At 42.3% G+C, this 21,536-nt stretch overlaps 1 protein-coding gene across 1 annotated transcript in view; it reads right to left on the reverse strand.

Annotated features, from left to right (window-relative positions):
* Positions 1-2,235: 2,235 nt before the first annotated feature.
* The window catches only part of LOC126356358 (cuticle protein 12.5-like), a 27,658-nt gene continuing 8,357 nt past the window's right edge, over positions 2,236-21,536 (reverse strand). The window contains exon 2 of the mRNA XM_050007345.1: positions 2,236-2,616. Coding sequence (XP_049863302.1) covers positions 2,317-2,616 — 300 coding nt within the window. The 3' untranslated portion in view covers positions 2,236-2,316. The remainder of the gene's footprint in view (positions 2,617-21,536) is intronic.

The following is a 21,536-nucleotide window of genomic DNA, read 5'->3' on the forward strand; positions in this document are numbered from 1 at the left end:
ACTTTTTTGTCTGGTTTCATCTCAAAAGTGAATTGTACAGCACATCCATTACTATCGTTGAAGAACTGCTGCAACGAATCGTACAGTCTTGTCAGATTTTACGATTTTTGGTTATTGGAAAGAATTCGTAACTCTCTGCAGAGAGGTTTGCTATGTCCCATCCAGTTTGAGGAGGACATGTAAAACGGCTCTTTAAACAGTTACATGGGTGCAGTTAACTATAGCACGTAATAATATGGAATAGTATTGTGTTACTTGTTCAGGTAGGCAGCGGGTGAAACTAGAGACCAGTTACAGGAAGACGGGATCTCCCACGTTCTTTGCCGAGACACTGTTTGTCAATGAGTCTACATTCTCAAATCATTGGAGCATAAACCGGCCTAACATGTGAAACGTCCCCTTAGAACAATTATACAAAACTGTGCTTAAACTGACACACAATATTTTTAGCGCAACGCAATCTGACTTTCAATAATCCCTACAAAAGAATGGCCCTGACTAACATTAACCTATACCTTTCACAAATCACTTACCTCACCAAAAATCTTCGTTACTCGAACTACTGCAATACAGCGAGCGCCACTACTGCCAGCTAAATAAAAGATTCAAACTACAGAAGTCACTAACTACTGATAGGCACAGTTAGCAAATGAAAGATTTTAATAGAGAACAAAGTATTTACCTTAATAGTCATTATATATATATATATGACATCAATTCTTACAAATTTCAAAACTCCGCCATCTCTCTCCCCACGTCCACCACTGCTGGCCGCTCACCTCCAACTGCGCAACGCTACGCGCGCTGTTAGCATCCAGCTGCCGCTGCCCAACACTACAATGGCAGACAACAATGCAAACCAGCTACAGACTGCACACAGCACAGCCAGTGATTTTCATACAGAGCGCTACGTGGCGGCGGCGTTACCAATAAAAAAAAAACCTAAACAGCCTACTTACAGATGCATTGCTGTAGTGTACACAATCCTCACTGTTTCCGTCAAGCTGACCACCGACGTTCTTGGTCGGTTAAAGTATGGTGTGCCGTCATGGAAACAAACTCATTGGCCCGTATTTTATCGACGGTACGTTGACTGGACGGAGAAATCGAACGTTTTCGAAGCAGGAACTACCGGTACTACAGCAGGATATCGCCCTGGACGTTCAACAATGTATGTGGTTTCAGCACGACGACTGGCCAGCCCATTAAACAATTGAATCATGGGAGATATTAAACCGTGTTTGCACTGATCAGTGAGTCCGTCCCCGGTAGCAGTGTGGTCAGCGTGACACAATGTCAGTCCCAAGGACCCTTGTTCGATTCCCGGATGGGTCGGACTTTTTCTCCGCTCAGCGAGTGGGTGTTGTGTTGTCCTAATCATCATTATTTAATCCCCATCGACGCGCAAGTCGCCGAAGTGCCGTCAAATCGAAAGACTTGCACCGGCGAAAGGTCTACTAAACGGGAGGCCCTAGTTACACGACATTTACATTCACGATCCGTGCATCGACAGAGGTGGCCCTGCTAAATGGTCCTCCAGGTCACCGGATTTGACGTCACAGGATTTCTTTATGTGGAGATGTTTGAAAGATCAGGTGAACCAGCAAGTCCAACAATCTGTGAAGACGAGATCGATCACATCAGAAACATCTGAGCTGCAATTCCCGCAGATATGCTTCTGTGATGTGTATGGTCACTTTAAAAAGAGATCACTAGGTGTATTGATTTTGGCGGTAATATTTTTGAACACTTACTCTAATTGGAAAAGTCTCTAGCCATAGCCACAATGCGCGTCGAGTAGTCCCCTGTTCGATAAGTAGGTGGTATACAACGTTGCAAATGGGGTTTCCTATTAGAAGTTATCAAATACTGCCCTGTCCTACCTTCGCAGCATGAAGGTGTGGTCTAACGTGCAACTGGATATTGGATTTTGCAGTATAATCGTAATCTGCAATAAAAAAAACTGGATTCCCATTGAAGATTTCAAAATTATCCCCCGCCACCTACGCACGGGGTGGATGACGGGTCGAGTGCAGTATTATTGGAAATTGGAATTATAACTTTTTCTTATGTGTAGTTTTCGAGATCTTCCATTGCCCTCCGTTAAAATGAACCCCATGTATCGTGTGGTCCTGATATCGAAATGTTAGTGATTACTCCTTGGGAAGAAAATTGGTTTAAGTTAGTAAGTACATGTAAATTAAAAAATTATATAAAATACCCATAGATCGAAAATATAATTAAATAACTTTTTATTTCTTACATAAATAGTAATACATTTAGATCGCTTAGCTCCATTAGTATGGTTCATTCATTTCAGTGCACTTTGAGGAGAGGAGCAGCGACAGCAGGGGCGGCGTAGGCAAGGGGGGCGTGGATGGCGGGGGCGGCGTAGGCTACGGGGGCGGCGGCGACAGCGGGAGCGGCCAGGAGGCGGGCTGTCTGCGACACGCGGTACGTGTTGGCGTACGAAGAGGCGGCGGGCGCCACGGCCACGGGGGCGTGGGCTACAGCCACGGCGGGGGCGGCCACGGCAGGCGCCACGGCGACGGCGGGGGCGGCGTAGCCTCCCAGGTAGCCGGCGTGGGCGGCGGCCACGGCGCACATCAGGATCACCTGGAGGTACCACCATATGCGTCACTTTTTACAACTATGTGCAATAATATTTACGGTATTGTCAAGTTGACAGTGTTCCAGAACTGACTGGTTACTGCCCTACAGGTCGTAAACGGAAACTGATAGATGAAGTTCTACATTAGAAAATATGTCCAGAAACTGGCCGTCCCTTTTTATGAAGAAAAATGAAATCGAATCTGTTATCCTTCCTCTCGCTGTAGTATTATCGTTTCCTTTGATGCCCATCCCACTCGTTCACAAGTTGTATGTGCTGAGAGAGTTGAAGTACAGTCGCTCAAAAATTGCAAGTGTATGATAAATCACGCCTGCCACACATATAGTATGTACTGTCAGCGAAACAGGAAACATCATGTGGATGTAACATGTGAGAAAGGAAGGAAAGCAAAATACAGTCTCACATCCCATAGACAATCGATGTCATTATTGAAGGAACTCAAACTGAGGAAAGACAGAGTAGGAAATTGCCCACATCACTTTAAAGTAACCAGTAGTTACCTTATATAATTTTAACAAACAGTAAGAAATATAAAACTGAATGACATGATGCGATTTCCAACTATCACCCTCTCAAATTGGAGTGTAGTGCCTTAGCGGTACGCCACCTCGGTTGGTAACACTTAATGTGGTTGAGATATATCCCGAAAATTATCAATGTAAGTGCTTAGTTTCCAGACAAAAGTTCTCACGTAAAACTTTAGCTGTAGCCTATACATATATGTACTGTGGACACTGTAGATGTAACAACCGAACTGACTTCCTGACTTTCTCTTAAAATCTTTAGTTTCTTAAAACTTTTCTTACCATTGTAGGGCGTTTAATTTGCGGGTAGTTATTGGTTTTGTGTAACTCCTTACTGAATATAGGGTGTTAGTTCAGTAGTTCTCGTCTCCTGCAGACGTTTTATAAAGAGATTTGAGGCCACAGATTTCTCTTATTTGTCTTGTTTTCTGGAGGATTGCTCAGAAGCATTGAAATGGAAACCTTTTTATGAACGTCTGATGTTTTCGCTTTGCTATTTGTTTCAGTTGTAAATTTTTCAAAACCTCTTTTATTTTTGGGAGGTTTCTATTCAGCTGTGTAAAGGATGGCGAGATGGACAAGCAAAATCATTTTTTCTTTTGTCTTTGCAGTCTATGACTAACATAAATCTACATTTTCGAACAAAAACTACTCTTAGACAGTCGATAGAAAGCATAAGAGACAGGTAAAGATTTCTAAAAGCTACTTATTCAGCTTTTCTTGTGGTGAAGATCTATTACACTATACAAGATCTATTACACTATACAGGGTGTTACAAAAAAGGTACGGCCAAACTTTAAGGAAACATTCCTCACACACACAAATAAAGAAAAGATGTTATGTGAACACGTGCACGGAAACAATTAATTTCCATGTTAGAGCTCATTTTAGTTTCGTCATTATGTACTGTACTTCTTCGATTCATCGCCAGTTGGCCCAATTGAAAGAAGGAAATGTTGACTTCGGTGCTTGTGTTGACATGCGACTCATTGCTCTACAGTACTAGCATCAAGCACATTAGTACGTAGCATCAAAGGGTTCGTGTTCATCACGAACGTGGTTTTGCAGTCAGTGCAATGTTTACAAATGCGGAGTTGGCAGATGCCCATTTGATGTATGGATTAGCACGGGGAAATAGCCGTGGCGCGTACGATTGTATCGAGACAGATTTCCAGAATGAAGGTGTCCCGACAGGAAGACGTTCGAAGCAATTGATCGGCGTCTTAGGGAGCACGGAACATTCCAGCCTATGACTCGCGACTGGTGAAGACCTAAAACGACGAGGACACCTGCAATGGACGAGGCAATTCTTCGTGCAGTTGACGATAACCCTAATGTCAGCGCCAGAGAAGTTGCTGCTGTACAAGGTAACGTTGACCACGTCACTGTATGGAGAGTGCTACGGGAGAAGCAGCTGTTTCCGTACCAAGTACGGCGTGTGCAGGCGCTATCAGCACCAGATTCGCCTCCACGGGTACACTTCTGCGAATGGTTCATCCAACAATGTGTCAATCCTCATTTCAGTGCAAATGTTCTCTTTAAGGATGTGGCTTCGTTCCAACGTGATCACATTGTAAATTTTCTCAATCAATATGTGTGGGCTGACGAGAATTCGCACGCAATTGTGCAACACGTCATCGACACAGATTTTCTGAGAACGTTTGGGCAGGCATTGTTGGTGATGTCTTGATTGGGCCCCATGTTCTTCCACCTACGCTCAATGGAGGACGTTATTATGATTTCATACAGGATACCTGTGGTGCTAGGACATGTGCCTTTACAAGTACGACACAACATGTGGTTCATGCACGATGGAGCTCCTGCACATTTCAGTCGATGTGTTCGTACGCTTTTCAACAACAGATTCGGTGACCGATGGATTGGTCGAGGCGGACCAATTCCATGGCCTCTAAGCTCTCCTGACTTCAACCCTCTTGACTTTCATTTATGGGGCATTTGAGAGCTCTTGTCTACGCAACCCCGGTACTAAATGTAGAGACTCTTCGTGCTCGTATTGTGGACGGCTGTGATACTATACGCAATTCTCCAGGGCTCCATCAGCGCATCAGCGATTCCATGCGACGGAGGGTGGATGCATGTATCCTCGCTAACGGAGGACATTTTGAACATTTCCTGTAACAAAGTGCTTGACGTCACGCTGGTACGTTCTGTTTCTGTGTGTTTCCATTCCATGATTAATGTGATTTGAAGAAAAGTAATAAAATGAGCTCTAACATGGAAAGTAATGGTTTCCGGACACATGTGCACATAACATATTTTATTTCTTTGTGTGTGAGGAATGTTTCCTGAAAGTTTGGCCTTACCTTTTTGTAACACCCTTTTTAACTTTTAGTACTCGAAGGAACGTCTGATGCAAACATAAAATCGAGGAAAATCCCCTGTGGATAGAATTAGCGCAGATAAAAATTGTTCTCTGGACTGAATGAGGTACCATACGTGTACGTTCTTCACCCAACACTATTAGACCGTTACTTAAATCTCTGTTCGCTAAACGTGAATCTCGAAATATTTTAAACTACCTCTTGACACACACTCGTTAACACCACCTGTTATACACGGTATTGTTAAGGTGAATCAAAACGGCTGTGGCGTTGCAAACCATATAACTGGGTTTAATGCATCGTTAATCACAGTATAGGAAGGAGGGAACAGTCCGCCCCTGGTAGCTGAGTGGTAATCGCGACAGAATGTCAATCATAAGGGCCCAGGTTCGATTCCCGGCTGGGTCGGAGATTTTCTCCGCTCAGGGACTGGGTGTTGTCCTAATCATCATCATTTCATCTCCATCGACGCGCAAGTGGCCGAAGTGGCGTCAGTTTGAAAGATTTGCGCCCGACAAACGGTCTACCCGACGGGAGGCCGTAGTCACACGACATATAATTATGCAAGGAGTGCACAAGAAAACCCACATATGAACACGATTAACATAAAATTCTAATTCTGCAAAAGTCAATAATTACTCACAACTTTGTACATGGTGTGGGAGTGCTGGTTGTCGTCTGCGAGCAACTGGTGCCGGTAAGCTGCAGCGGCTGGTTTATATACCCGCAGCTTGTGGACGCGAGGCCTCGCGGAGTGACCGTTTAGCAGTCTAGGTCGGCGGGCGCAGATTGCGCAGTTGTGCTCTTGATCTCGTTCGATTTCAGCTCGCATTCTCGAAACAAATGCACTACTCTTGGCGTGTACTATCACCCTCGGAACGGAACATGACGATCGCTTCATCGGAGTTCTCTGGGAGAGTTTTGGTTTAAATACATGTGGGATGCATCACAAAAAAGTCTCTGAACTACAATATGCTCTGTTAGGTACTGCAGTGGTAAATCACTCATCTCGCCCACTCGTGGGGGTGGGGGAGTAGGGGGAGAGGAGGGGGAACCAGGCTTCTGATCTCCCAACGGAATTAGGTTCCCCTAAATCACTTAAGGCCAACAGAGAGGTGATTCATTTGAGAGGACCGGCCTGTTTTCTTCCACGTCTCTGTCCAGTCTCAGTCCACGCTCCATCTCTAATGACGTCAATGTCGAAGGATCGCTAAACACTTATCATCTCTTTTTTTCTGTGCTGTCAAGTATTATACTTAAATCGTGCATCATTACAAAAGGATGAATGGTATAACTCTCATTCCCCCATGTTTTTTTTTCTAATTTTGTAATGTAGATCCTATAATCCGATCGTACACTAAGTAATTCTGACGTTACCGCTGAACAATATTTCCTTAGTACACTTTGGAAGTTCTCGAGCTCGTGTTCAAATGGTTCTGTACATAACACGAACGACTGCACTTTATCAATGGACATAGTTTAACCTAGTGACAAACCCATATGGAAAAGGGAAAGCATCCGTTCTTCTATCGTTATAGCGCGGCAGCGCTCTGACAAACACATCTGAAAAGGGAGCGCGGAGAATCGTGGTTTGTGGAGGGGATGGCGGATCTTGGTGCTCGGTTCCTATTTGAGTTAGCAACTCAGAGCAAAATGCTTTTAGTTAATCCCGACCCGGCGGTCAGTATTAAAAATATTTTAATCCCTGTTTCACTATAGCTGGAGCCGGCGCCCAGGCAAGCTGTGCGATTCGATTAATTCCTTCTGAAGGAAAATGTTTTATTGGGCTGAAATTAATGCAAAAACAATTACTCTCGTTACGATTTTATGTGCAACAGCAGACTCTGTACTGGAGAGAGAATGATGGTTCAGATTTGGTCCACCAGTGCATTTCACCATTGCCTTTTTATCCGTTTTCTAGATATCCCGTTTTAATTTTTTCTGAGAGGTTTCTGAAGCGCCACTTCTGTATATTAAACTTGTACGAAGCGGCTCAAACCTTGCGCGAAGTCGAATAAAGTCAAAAGGCGGAGAATCGTGGTTTGTGGAGGGGATGGCGGATCTTGGTGCTCGGTTCCTATTTGAGTTAGCAACACAGAGCAAAATGCTTTTAGTTAATCCCGACCCGGCGGTCAGTATTAAAAATATTTTAATCCCTGTTTCACTATAGCTGGAGCCGGCGCCCAGGCAAGCTGTGCGATTCGATTAATTCCTTCTGAAGGAAAATGTTTTATTGGGCTGAAATTAATGCAAAAACAATTACTCTCGTTACGATTTTATGTGCAACAGCAGACTCTGTACTGGAGAGAGAATGATGGTTCAGATTTGGTCCACCAGTGCATTGCACCATTGCCTAAGATATGTTTTAACTCTTTGAAAAATCTGCTCCGTTTGGATTTTAAGTGTAATAATCACTTTTTTGGGTTTTTGGAGTGCACCACTTCTATAATTTAAACTTGTCGAATAGGTTCAAACTTTGCCCGAAGGCAGGTAAATGGATAAAGGCAAACATACTTTCTTTATTCAACATTTTTATCCGTTTTCTAGATATCCCGTTTTAATTTTTTCTGAGAGGTTTCTGAAGCGCCACTTCTGTATATTAAACTTGTACGAAGCGGCTCATACCTTGCGCGAAGTCGAATAAAGTCAAAACTATTTTTTTTTATCCGGTAGTTTTATTCCGTTGTCGAGATACGGTGATTTACAGTCGAGCTAAGTGTAGCGCATATAATTCGTTCCTTCTTGAATTGAATGCGCGGAAACGATTGAGTCAAATAACAAATGAATTCTTACTATAAAACTGCAAATTCAGTTTCGAAAATCTAGCTTCATTATGATTTTGCGTGCAAAAAGGCGTTCCTTATGCGCGGCACTTCTAATTTTCAGAGTTGTGCGAATCTGTTTAAATTTTCTAAAAAGGTGGACTTGAAAGATTTATCCGTTGCCACGATATAAGCCAATTGATTCGAAAAGACGATACAAAAACATATACCGGATCAGTTGTCGACCGAGTGAACAAAATATATATCGGTTGCCATGCTATGACACACTAATGTTACAATTATGATAGGACAAAAGTTGGGCCCAGAATGAAAAAGGCTCCTATCGTAGCAAAGAAAGAGGAGAATGCATCCTGGGCAGAGTTAGAGATGTAAAAGAAGGGAACTAGCTTTCCGACTTATCTCGCAGCTTCAAAGACATTTAAATCAAAACACTTTTTTATATTCATGCTTTTGTACGCGTTAACCATCCTTTTCCAGCTCAGTGAACTCTCCTAGTCCCAATCCCTGTTACATGTAAGGCGAGGCCTGTAAGAACAAATAGACACAAATTTGGATATTTGTGCTAAGTTCTATGGGACCAAACTACTAAGGTCATCGGTCCCTAGGCTTACACACTACTTGACTCGAACCTCCGATGACGTGAGCCGCGCAAACCGTGGCAGGGCGCCTCGGACCGCACGACTACCCCTTGCGGCGACACAAGTTTACGTGCTTATAGTGTGTGGGATGCATCTTATGTTACATTATTTGACACAATGCGTTATATTCCATGACATTGGACTAATAGCCGGCCGGTTTGGCCGTGCGTTTCTAGGCGTTGCAGTCTGGAACCACGTGACCGCTACGGTCGTAGGTTCGAATCCTGCCTCGGGCATGGATGTGTGTGATGTCCTTAGGTCGGTTAGATTTAAGTAGTTCTAAGTTCTAGGGGACTGATGACCACAGCTGTTAAGTCCCATAATGTTCAGAGCCATTTTTGGACTAATATTAACAAGTAAACAAACGCGAAAATGGCAACTTGTTTTGATTCACGTAATTTTGCCATGTAAGTCGAAAAACCAGTTCCCTTCTAAAAAAAAAATTAAAAAAAAAATAAGATAAAACTGGTTCAAATGGCTCTATGCGCTATGGAACTTAACATCTGAGGTCATCAGTCCCATAGACTTAGAACTACTTAAACCTAACAAACCTAAGGACATCACACACATCCATGCCTGAGGACGGAATCGAACCTGCGACCGCAGCGTCGCGGGGTTCCAGACTGAAGCGCCTATAACCGTTTGGCCACCGCGGCCGGCAGTTCCCTTCTTTTACATGTAAATGATAACATGATTGTCAACTACATAAATCATGTTTTTAATCCTGTGACATTTGTGTCTGATCAGAGCAGTTTTGCTCAAACGTCTTTAACCATGGTGTGATTACATGTATTCCACGTAATTTTTTATTCTGACGAAGATTTACCTAGTGGAATCGAAACTATGGTGAACTGACAAGAATGTTGTGCAACAGATGTGGCTGTATATACATCGTGTAATTAAATAGGGTACGGTTGCTGTATCACAGCGAATCAAAATGTTTAAAATTTCATTTACACATCTAATCAACAGTATCTACGCCACCTTTAGTTGAATTTTAGTCCCGATTCACAATATACTTTCCTTTAGAAGTGTCTGTTTCATCAATTTCACGCATTGACAACAGAAAAAGCGCAGCCTTGTTTCTTTTCGTTTGGCAAGAAACAAGGCAGAAGTCATCTTGAAATCCGAAAAAACAGTTTCCAGTTTCTCGCGACCTTCTTAGCAAAAATTCGGAAGGAATTTCCTTCTTGTTCTTTTCAGTGTCCCTATGTGGGTTAGCCCATGTTCTAGAAGACATTGTCCAAAACGATAACTGCTAGAATAGTTGTTCATTGTTACATTCCTGTCAGCGCTCTTGATTGGTTCAACTAATCTTTTCACAATATCCATAGGCTCGTTAAATGCAAGACACGGTCCAGGATAGTGTCTGCTGCAGTGTACTTCAAAGTTACAAATGTATTGGTATCGCATAATGAGCACATGTTCAAACCATAGTTGGCAGGCTTATTGAGCTTGTAACGCACAAAATCACAACGTCCACGAAACCGAACAAGCATTTAGTCTTTGACTATGAACTCCCCTGGGCTGCAGTTACCTCTGCAGTTGTTCAGAAATGCAAAGTGAAGATCACCGATGGCAGCCATTTTGTCAATTGGAAGTCACTATTTTTTCGTTGAAGTATCATCAATCCTCAGCGCCCGGAGCAAGAGCAGAAATCCCTTGTAGCTAAATGCCGCCCTGAAAATAGTCGTTCCTGTGCCATTTGATGCACACAGCTCTAATACGTTTGTGCCTTCCCCTTTTTGTACACTAATGAGAAACAGTGCTCCTCAGAGATCCATTATTTCAGGAGCAGACGTATTTCTGTTGTGTAAGTCTCTCGCATAATTCACAGATGATCTATTGTTGTTTATATATTTATTGGTGTTCGCAACAACATCGATTACCTCAGGATCAAAAAATTTGAGAACAATTTCGGTTTCAATTTTAGCTCCTGTAGCATTGCGGCGTTTTGGACCAGGTAAGACACTGATTTTATTCTTACGTTGTGTTCTACACGGCACCACTGACTCATTATTTATCTATAAAGTTTCGTGGTCCTTAACCAAAATAAAAATGGCACTCATCACTTGGTAATTGATTCACTTCATTCACTCCGTTCAGATTCACTGGCATAATCTGCAGCCTCGATTATTTCTGCTTCATCATCGCTGTAAAAGAAACCAGCATAATACTCTCCGTTAGATGATTCCAGAAGAAGTCGCTCAATTTCGTCTGGCGCCAATCCTTTCTTAGGTACGGACCTTCAAGACAATAGGAAAAGTATAACATTAATCTTTAGTAACTAAATAATCATTCCCTCGAAGTGTTTTTGTAAAATATAGCTTCTGATCTTCAAAACATTCAACAGAGATTACACCACATTTAGTTACATCACCGGGCGGGTGCGGTAGTCAGGGCCACCTAATTGTAGTTGACCACTTCACAGATCAGTCACGGCTATTACGAACGGCCTTATACCGCGACAAGTGAAAATTGTCGACTAATAATGTCATCGAAGCATATACACTCCTGGAAATTGAAATAAGAACACCGTGAATTCATTGTCCCAGGAAGGGGAAACTTTATTGACACATTCCTGGGGTCAGATACATCACATGATCACACTGGCAGAACCACAGGCACATAGACACAGGCAACAGAGCATGCACAATGTCGGCACTAGTACAGTGTATATCCACCTTTCGCAGCAATGCAGGCTGCTATTCTCCCATGGAGACGATCGTAGAGATGCTGGATGTAGTCCTGTGGAACGGCTTGCCATGCCATTTCCACCTGGCGCCTCAGTTGGACCAGCGTTCGTGCTGGACGTGCAGACCGCGTGAGACGACGCTTCATCCAGTCCCAAACATGCTCAATGTGGAACAGATCTTGCTGGCCAGGGTAGTTGACTTACACCTTCTAGAGGACGTTGGGTGGCACGGGATACATGCGGACGTGCCGGTCTAGGAATGGTAGAACGATGGGTTCGATGACGGTTTGGATGTACCGTGCACTATTCAGTGTCACCTCGACGATCACCAGAGGTGTACGGCCAGTGTAGGAGATCGCTCCCCACGCCATGATGCCGGGTGTTGGCCCTGTGTGCCTCGGTCGTATGCAGTCCTGATTGCGGCGCTCAACTGCACGGCGCCAAACACGCATACGACCATCATTGGCACCAAGGCAGAAGCGACTCTCATCGCTGAAGACGACACGTCTCCATTCGTCCATCCATTCACGCCTGTCGCGACACCACTGGAGGCGGGCTGCACGATGTTGGAGCGTGAGCGGAAGACGGCCTAACGGTGTGCGGAACCGTAGCCCAGCTTCATGGAAACGGTTGCGAATGGTCCTCGCCGATACCCCAGGAGCAACAGTGTCCCTAATTTGCTGGGAAGTGGCGGTGTGGTCCCCTACGGCACTGCGTAGGATCCTACGGTCTTGACGTGCATCCGTGCGTCGCTGCGGTCCGGTCCCAGGTCGACGGGCACGTGCATCTTCCGCCGACCACTGGCGACAACATCGATGTACTGTGGAGACCTCACGCCCCACGTGTTGAGCAATTCGGCGGTACGTCCACCCGGCCTCCTGCATGCCCACTATACGCCCTCGCTCGAAGTCCGTCAACTGCACATACGGTTCACGTCCACGCTGTCGCGGCATGCTACCAGTTTTAAAGACTGCGATGGAGCTCTGTATGCCACGGCAAACTGGCTGACACTGACGGCGGCGGTGCACAAATGCTGCGCAGCTAGCGCCATTCGACGGCCAACACCGCGGTTCCTGGTGTGTCCGCTGTGCCGTGCGTGTGATCATTGCTTGTACAGCCCTCTCGCAGTGTCCGGAGCAAGTATGGTGGGTCTGACACACCGGTGTCAATGTGTTCTTTTTTCCATTTCCAGGAGTGTATATCACTACTGTTGTGTACATGGCGCGCTAGTTGAATTACGGAAAGAAAACTGAGTTGGCGGTACTGTATGCCGCCACGCGCCCGCCGCAAGGATAATTATGCTTCCTTTTTGCTGAAATGTGTTTTCAAAATAAGTAAAATTTGCTATCCTTTTTGGTATTGCTGTTTTAATGGGCAGCAGTGTATTTATTTTCCACAGTCACGAATTTTAATTTTCATTCATCAGGTTATCACAGTCCTCATGAAAACCCTGCTGTTTAACCAAAGTCTAAGTAGCCTGCGATCTCCTCTTACTGAGGACCGGGTGACAAGACGACGACCCTGGCAGCCTACTTTAGCGGTAGGACGACTAATGAAAAGCGGCAGGACCTTCGGAAGGGACGGGCATGCTATCAACAACGACGGCAAACGGCTCTACCGCTTGCACCGCACATCCACTGTATCGGCGACAGGAATGTGGCTAGGGATGCAACGCACGGCCGATAATGCGACCGATCAGAGGGAGGGAAGGGAAGATTAAACCGCAGTGCCGGCACCCCGTCAGTTCATCAGCGTCTCTGATGATGGCAACGCGGTCATTTGTGACATATTGTGGCTGTTGGACACTGACGTCCGGCAGCTCACTCGTGAACTATTTGGACTACCTCAGTTGTGTTAATAATGATATTGTCAGCTCCTTGCTGAAAGTCCACTAAATAACTGCCTCTCATATGAACAACTTTAAATGGTTGCTTATTGCCAGTTGTTGCTGTGGTATTCATTACGTCATCAGAAACAAAATGCTTCCTCATATTTGCTCTTTTTTCAATAACGGACATTTTTTAGAGTTAACAGATTTTCTACCACTTTGTTTTCCTGAACTATTCATATTTTTGTACCGACAATGAAGACGCGAAATAGACAGGCTACAAAACGACAGGAGCGGGACGAATTGTATAACATCTATGTCCAGTATACCCAATTCCTGTAACGCATTCGGCACTTACCCCATTTAGTATGAAGAAGTCATAGGAGTTACTTCTCATCCATTTACTGGGCTTCGCAGCGCCTGCATTAGACATCATCGGAGACAGAGTTTTTGGTATGCGAAAGTCTTGTTCGCATACCACCTAACGAAGCAGGAAACATAATCTATATAATGCTGGACCATAGCCCCTTAAGCGTGATAACCCTTCAATTAAGGATAGAACTGCGCAATGAATTACCCGAGGATAGGCAATAGACATTGATGGATTTGTCAAAAGACCTATGAACAGATGGCAGATGCATTACATACTACAAAATGAAACATGCAGGAACAAGAACAAAGGTACCAGGTGACGACGGACAACGTGTCAGCTCAAACAGCACAACAGAATACCTAAGTGCAACATTCAAAAAGAGAAACTGAACAAGAAATGTGATCTGAAGTGAAAATCTGAATTCATGCGCAAATCCGTCGTATACGTAGGATAAAGATGGGGGAAAGTTCCAAGAAGATACACTAATAGGTTAAATCAATGGTGAGCAACGATAATGCACGCTACACTACAAGAATTGCGCACGGACGAGTTTCCGGCGTCTGAGCAGCCATAGAGCAGCCTGTACGCAATAACCTGATAGAGCTACAAGTACCTGGCGCCATGCTTGACCATAGATTTGAAGCTTCATAATTTCCCAATTAGTGACTGCTTACGTTTACTACAGTAGCAGAGACGTTTGTGGGGACCAATAAACCCTCAGTCACAAATTTCATTTGGTACCTCATAAGGTTATAATTTAGTTCATAATGGTTGGAGTAGTATTTGGTCAAATGGTTTTCCGACATCAAGAAGTAGAGTATCTACCTGACTACCTTGATCCATGGATTTCAGGGTGCCCTATCAGAAAACTGCGGCATGAGTTTCCCATGTCCGACGTAACAGGAATTCATGTTGGCTGGAATGGAGATTTCACTCGGTTCCAGATACCATGTTAGTTTGATTTCAGAATGTTTTCTACAACAAATAAATGTCAAATACAACTGTTGGCCACAGTTTTTTGTTCGCCTAATCTGCGGCATATTATCGTTAAAGAGGGGCCAAAATAGCCGCATATTCTGTGTAGAATCTGATGAGGACTCCAGCGGACTCTTGAGCTTTGTTCAGTTGTAGCAATTTCAGCTGTAACTCCACGCCACTGACACAGTTATCTACATTGTCAAATCACATTAATCTTATCACCCGTCAAATGCCTAAAATACGCATTTTGCAGCACGGACATGTGCAAGACGTGCAGGAAGAGTCAGTGATATTCTGGAACATACCGGCAGGGATGTGGAGCCATGCAGCCGACTCCAGTGACGTGGGCAGCTGCGCTAGGTTTCTCGGTTGAGGATCCGTGGCGCTAACACCCGAATAGAGGTGGTCCAACAGATTGTAGGTTGGTGCTGGTGGATGGCATCGTGCCGAGGAAAAGCCAACTGCATGTATGAGTGTACATGGTCCCCAAGGATAGATGCATGCTTTAGATGACCCATAGTGCCTTCCAGAATGACGAGGTCAACCAGGGAACGCCACGAAAAAATTTCCCAGACCATAAGGACCCTCCTCCAGCCTTGACCTTTGCACCGTGTCTGCTTTCAGACGTTTTACTCCAATTGAGCATAACACGTGATTTATCTGTAAAGGCCACCTGTCGCCACTCGGTGGACGTATGGTTCCGATACTGGCATCGTAATTCCAGCCTTCATCGCAAATAACAGTGGTAAGCATGGGTGGATGAACGAGGTGCCTGCTGTGGAGATCAACGTTTGGTGAAAGGAGACACAGTTGGTAACCCCTTGATACATATACTGAAACGTCCCCTTCAACAATTATACAAAACTGTGCTTAAACTGACACACAATATTTTTAGTGCAACGCAATCTGACTTTGAAAAATCCCTACAAAAGAATGGCCCTGACTAACATTAACCTATACGTTTCACATATCGCTTACCTCACAAAAATCTGGGTTACTCGAACTACTGCAATACAGCAAGCACCACTACTGCCAACTAAATAAAAGATTCAAACTACGGAAGGCACTAACTACTGATAGATATAGTTAGCAAATGAAAGATTTTAATAGAGAACAAAAAATGTATTTACCTTAATAGTCATTATATATATATATATATATATATATATATATATATATATATATATATATATATATATATATATCAGTTCATGACATCCATTCTTACAAATTTCAAAACTCCGCTATCTCTCCCCCCACATCCACCACTGCTGGCGGCTCACCTCCAACTGCGCAACGCTACGCGCTGTTAGCATCCAGCTGCCACTGCCCGACACTACAATGGCAGACAACAATGCAAACTAGCCACAGACTGCGCACAGCACAGCCAGTGATTTTTCATACAGAACGCTATGTGGCGTTACCAATAAGAAAACCTAAACAGCCTACTTACATAGACCCCATGCTCGCCACAAAAAAATTTTATAAATTGTTTTGGGCAGTGGCCAATAATGATTTGAAAATTTTTTTCTCGCAATTACAATAACAAAGAAATCATATGGACACACTTATTGATACAATGTTGGTCAAAAGCTAAAATATTCTCACAGTCCATAAAGACAGTCCCGATTGTTCATCACAGTAAAATTGCAGTGATTTTTCAAAGTCTGAGCAATAAAAGAAATTGCAGTTGGAAGTAGTGGATTTCTAAGCAGTTTTGAAGAAGTAGTGTTGTCCTTCAAACGAAAGAAAGTGGTGACTCTCGACATGCAGACAGGTAATGGGCCACAGCAGAGTCAGTCGACGTTGAAGACTATTTATATTGGTAGGTAGGTCATCACAGAGCAGACCCACTGTAGTCCTGGTAGAGATTACGGTATTGGTGGGTCACCAGAGGTGCAGACCCACTGCAGTCCTTGTAGAAATAATGGTATTGGTGGGTCATCAAAGGTGTAGACCCACTGTGGTCCTTGTAGAGATGGCCAGCAGCCATCTGTTTGACTGTGCAGGCGCACAATCACCATTGAAGAGTCTTGCGGATAATATAGCAAGTCCATAACCACCACTTGTGCACTCACAAACATTGTTTTTGAAATGTCCTTAGAACCAGAAATGCTGTTATCCAGTCCCTTACTGAATTATTAACACACGTGCAAACACTATCAGTCCCTACTTCTCACAGATTGTCCATATACTATGACCAACAGAAACGTGTGCACTGAAATCTAATTTACAAGTTACTTAATTTGATGAACTGGTGTCAATTACAATTTTATAATATGAGAATACAATAACAAAGGTACAAAATATATCATTAAAGAACATAATAGTACAGACAACATTTGCAGTAATACAGGCTTTACAAAAGAATCGAAATAACAAATACATCAGTGTTACACAAATTATGACACAAATACATACATAAAAGATCAGAATAACTTTTGAAACCTCAACTTCACAGATAAGCATTAGAACAAAACAGAATAAATAATGTGTAAACATCTTTACTAAGTAAATAACATGTTATTAATGGAAATTATATTTGAGGATAACAGTATTCCTCATCATAGTGAATGTAGCTTAGTATTATAAGAGAAAAAATTCTATGAAACAGTACACAGAGACAGGAAGAAAACAAATACACAAGGATACACAAACGCATAGTGGGATAACACAAAGAAATGACAGGGTTTGTTTTATTGCAGTATTTTGCAAACAAAACTTTCTTTACTTCTCGGAGATCTCCCTTCATTCTTCATTATTTCCAAAAAGTCATATCGAAGCCTGCTTTCTGTATTATGCTCACATCCTCTTTCAAAAATAGTTTTTCTCCACTATACACTACTTTTTTGGCCAAACTATTTTCTTATAGCTTCTCACTGCATTTCCTCCAATTCATCATAGTTATTTTCTTATATAGCCTGCCCCCTCTTAAGCTAACTTAAAATCTACTGAGCTCAGATGCTAAACTAAGGGACGAGGCAATGCAGCAGCACAAAACAATTAATACAAACAGCAATGAAAAAAATGGCAATGGGAAAAGCAAGCTACAGTAAATCTAATAACTTATATCTAAACATGACAAACCCACAAGCAGAAAAAATAGTACGCTAAAGACAACAACGCAGATAAGGGAAATGTATATTCACATCTTAATGTATTATTAATAATTAAAGTGGTGCACCACAAAAAAACTAAATTTACAAAAGATATTACCAAGTAGTTGAAAAGAAAATTAAGTATGCATTAACTGTTATTAATCCCTTCTTATTGTTTTTTCCTTTCCAAGTGCTCCTTTTCCGAAGAACGTGGATCATAAAATGATTATTTAATAGATCTGTTGACATTAGCGGATGCATTTAATTTTATTTTATATAGCCAATGCTGTAACACAGCTGGAAAACAGATATCAAATGAAATAAGCAATTATGCAAAGTAAAGAATAAAAACATCATTCAATAGCTATGTGGCATTTCATAAGACAGTAGAAGTTCTCTCAACTCTCGCAGAAAGACACTTGTCATAATCAGGTGTGCAGATGTAAGAATGTTTCCAAGTAATGAGCGTGTCGTATTTGCGGTGCTTTCTACAAAGGAATGTCAATAGCGAGGATATTTTTCACCTGTGCCTCTGAAAGGCACACACTAATGGCTTTCTTTTTGTCAGGTGGTTGTCGCGCAGCTGGGTGCCCACGACGCATTACATGCAGGTGGTCACTTGACTGTCTTATCGAAATATTTACGACGCCAGTTTCCGCTACAGTGGCAGTCTCATATAAAAAAATTCACAGGTCAAGAATTTGCGTTACACATCAGTAGAAACAAACTCCTATTGATATAACAACGTCCAAAAATTTTTTGTTGGCATTGTAATCATTCATGTTTACATACATTTCATAGCTCTTAAAGTACGATTCTTGGTTTCCAACAACCTTCTTCACAAACCAGAGTCCCTAACCACTATTCTTTATTCCTTACCTTATTCGTCTACACTTCGTCAATATTTCATCATAACAGATACATAGAATAATCAAATTCCTCGTATAGCATCAGCTTATTGATCATAAACATACCTCAACAGCTCAATACACATAGTCATTGTAATAATATCATAACACCTCAGCCAAATTCTCAAAATCGTCGTAGCTTCCTCCAATAATTTCAAAACCTAAAAAAAATTCTCTGCTCATGTCAAAAGTGTCATCTGCCTCAAACTTACTTTAAAAATCATGATCCCATACCAAATACATCATTCAAACCTCTCATAGTATCACAATGGTTCCAAAAAAGTATGAACAGTCCACAAAGTACAGACAAAATACAATTTCGTAAGTGTGAAGTTATCCACCTGCGTAATTGCGTAAACATGTGTCACTGATGTAGTAAATTAAATATTTGTCTCTCTCAGTTAAATGATCAGATAGCTGTGTAATTTATGTGTAAGAGAAATATGGTACCGATGTGTAAAGTTGTATAAGCAAATACTATATTAGCTAGGGCTCCTTGTGCTTGCCAGTCACATGGTACACAAAGTAGGCGTGTACCCCCCTGAGGATTAATGTACTTATATCCTCAGGTGTTACAGATTACAGCAATGGAATGACATGTATCATGGAAAACCTTTGTATCATTGTACTTCAAATATCTTTAAAAATAAATGTTTAAGTACAAAGTTAATCGCTCAAATACGTGTACTGTAGCGCTAAACTGTGCACCTTGTTGTAAGATAATCTCTGTGGAAGTGTTGTAGTTATCGTCCTCCGAAAGCTAAGTTCTGCAGAAGTCAATGTACTTACCTCATGATAAACAAAAGTGAAATGTTTTGCGTATAGATATCGTAGTTACTACGCTTATTGCTGTGATGAAGTAAGTACTGTACTGTAACGTATAGTTGTGCTACAGAAAAGGTTGTCTCATTGTAGCTATGCCACAAAGTTACTACTAAAGCATGTTTTCCTTTCCAGAAGAATTCAGAAAAACTGTGCAGATATAAAACAGATACACCGCAAAAGCACAATGTAAATTGTGTCACACATTAGTAGCGTCGTGATATAATCGTGTAGCTGTCAAATAAAGCAAATTCTAAGTCATCTTTAATTTCACAGAAAGTACTTCAAATAAAGAATGTCTTTTCAACTAAACCAAAATGTTGCATTAAAATCTCATAAACAGTATATGTTCTATGAATGTAAGCCTTATAGTCGTTGCGTAATCGTGCAACTAACAAGCAAGAATGTACAAATAACAACACTGTGTCGTCTGTTCACTATAACAATGCATTCGTAATTTCTGTTTAAAAATGTTCCCTACATTCTAGACTGGATAGTTAACTTCAAAACATTGTTGCATGTTAACAGTTTCTCAGTGTGACAAAACATACTAGAAAAGTGAAGTGAAATGTTTTATGGCAAAGACAAACTTAAAAAGCAGATTATCTCTTAATAAACGGTTTTACATGTAAAATGTGGTGTAAACCTTTACTCTTCCTAGTACGCAGACTGTCAACTGAAAAGCAATTATCATGTGGTTACGTCGGTAAGGAACACTGGAATTTTGCTCAAGGTTAGCTTATGTTATTTTTCTCTGAGCCCGCCGGCGCACGCGGCTGCCTGCGGTGGGAGTCATTGTCTGTTTCTTTGTTGACGCGCGTCGTTATTGGGATTAGGAGACCTAACTTCTACAAATTCACCTTGTCGAGAGGGCCCTGCTCTGCTTGAATCCCGCCAGTTCTGATGCAATTCAGGTCTGTCGTTACGATCATATCGTCTGTCGTCATGTCGGTAGTTCCTGTAGTTTCTTTCTTGTCGGTTAAGTGGTGGAGAATTTCTCCCTGAATTATCACTGAACGGTGGACCGTTGCTTCTGAAGTTATTCTGTCTCCCGTAATAATAATAGTTCTGGTTGCCATATTGTCTGTTTCTATGATTGTCTCTGTGATAGTCATTACAGCGGAGAGGTGATCTTTCCCTGTAATTATTACTACTCTGCCAACGGTTGTCATACCGGTGGTGTCTGTTTTGGTCACGATTTGTGTTGTGAGAATAGCCTTGTCGTGTCCAGTTATTATTTCTTTCATCGCGGAATTGCAACGGATGTGACGTGTAATTGTTGTGTTCCTTTTTTCGCGTTCCGCGATTGTCAGTGTCAATTTCCAGTTCTTGTAACAGTCCCAGAAAAGCTTCAATGTCGTCTTTGCAACGTCCTGCCAAAATAATATGCCGTATATGTTCAGGTAATTTGAGTAAGCAAATGCGGATGAGTATGAGTTCTGGGTTTGACAGGTACTGATTCTTGTGCAACACATCTTCAAAATATTTCACAAGACTGGAGAATTCAGATTGTTCGAAATGTTTCATCATTATGATGCTATGTTTTACTCGGTCTTGTGTAGCTTGAGACCAATATGCTGAGAGGAAGGCATGATAAAATTCTCCTTCACTGTGGCAATCGCGAATGACCGATCGCATTCTTACAGCTGGTTCATTCTCCAAGTAGCCACACATAAATCCTAATCTGTGCTCTAATGACCAGTTGGGATGAAAACAATGAGAGAATTGATGGAGCCACACTTGTGGGTGAATGTCGTTGCCAGAATTCTTAAATGTTTTGAATTTACATGTAGTAATGAACAGCTTATAGTCAAAATCATCATGTCGGCGAGTCGTATGTCGGTCATTGTTACATCGTTTAGGCGGTTCCATCTCAAAATACAGTGTACCTTGCCAATTTTCTTTTCCGAAATTT

The sequence above is a fragment of the Schistocerca gregaria genome, chromosome 3, assembly GCF_023897955.1.
Source record: "Schistocerca gregaria isolate iqSchGreg1 chromosome 3, iqSchGreg1.2, whole genome shotgun sequence".
In the NCBI taxonomy this organism is placed as follows: Eukaryota; Metazoa; Arthropoda; class Insecta; order Orthoptera; family Acrididae; genus Schistocerca; species Schistocerca gregaria.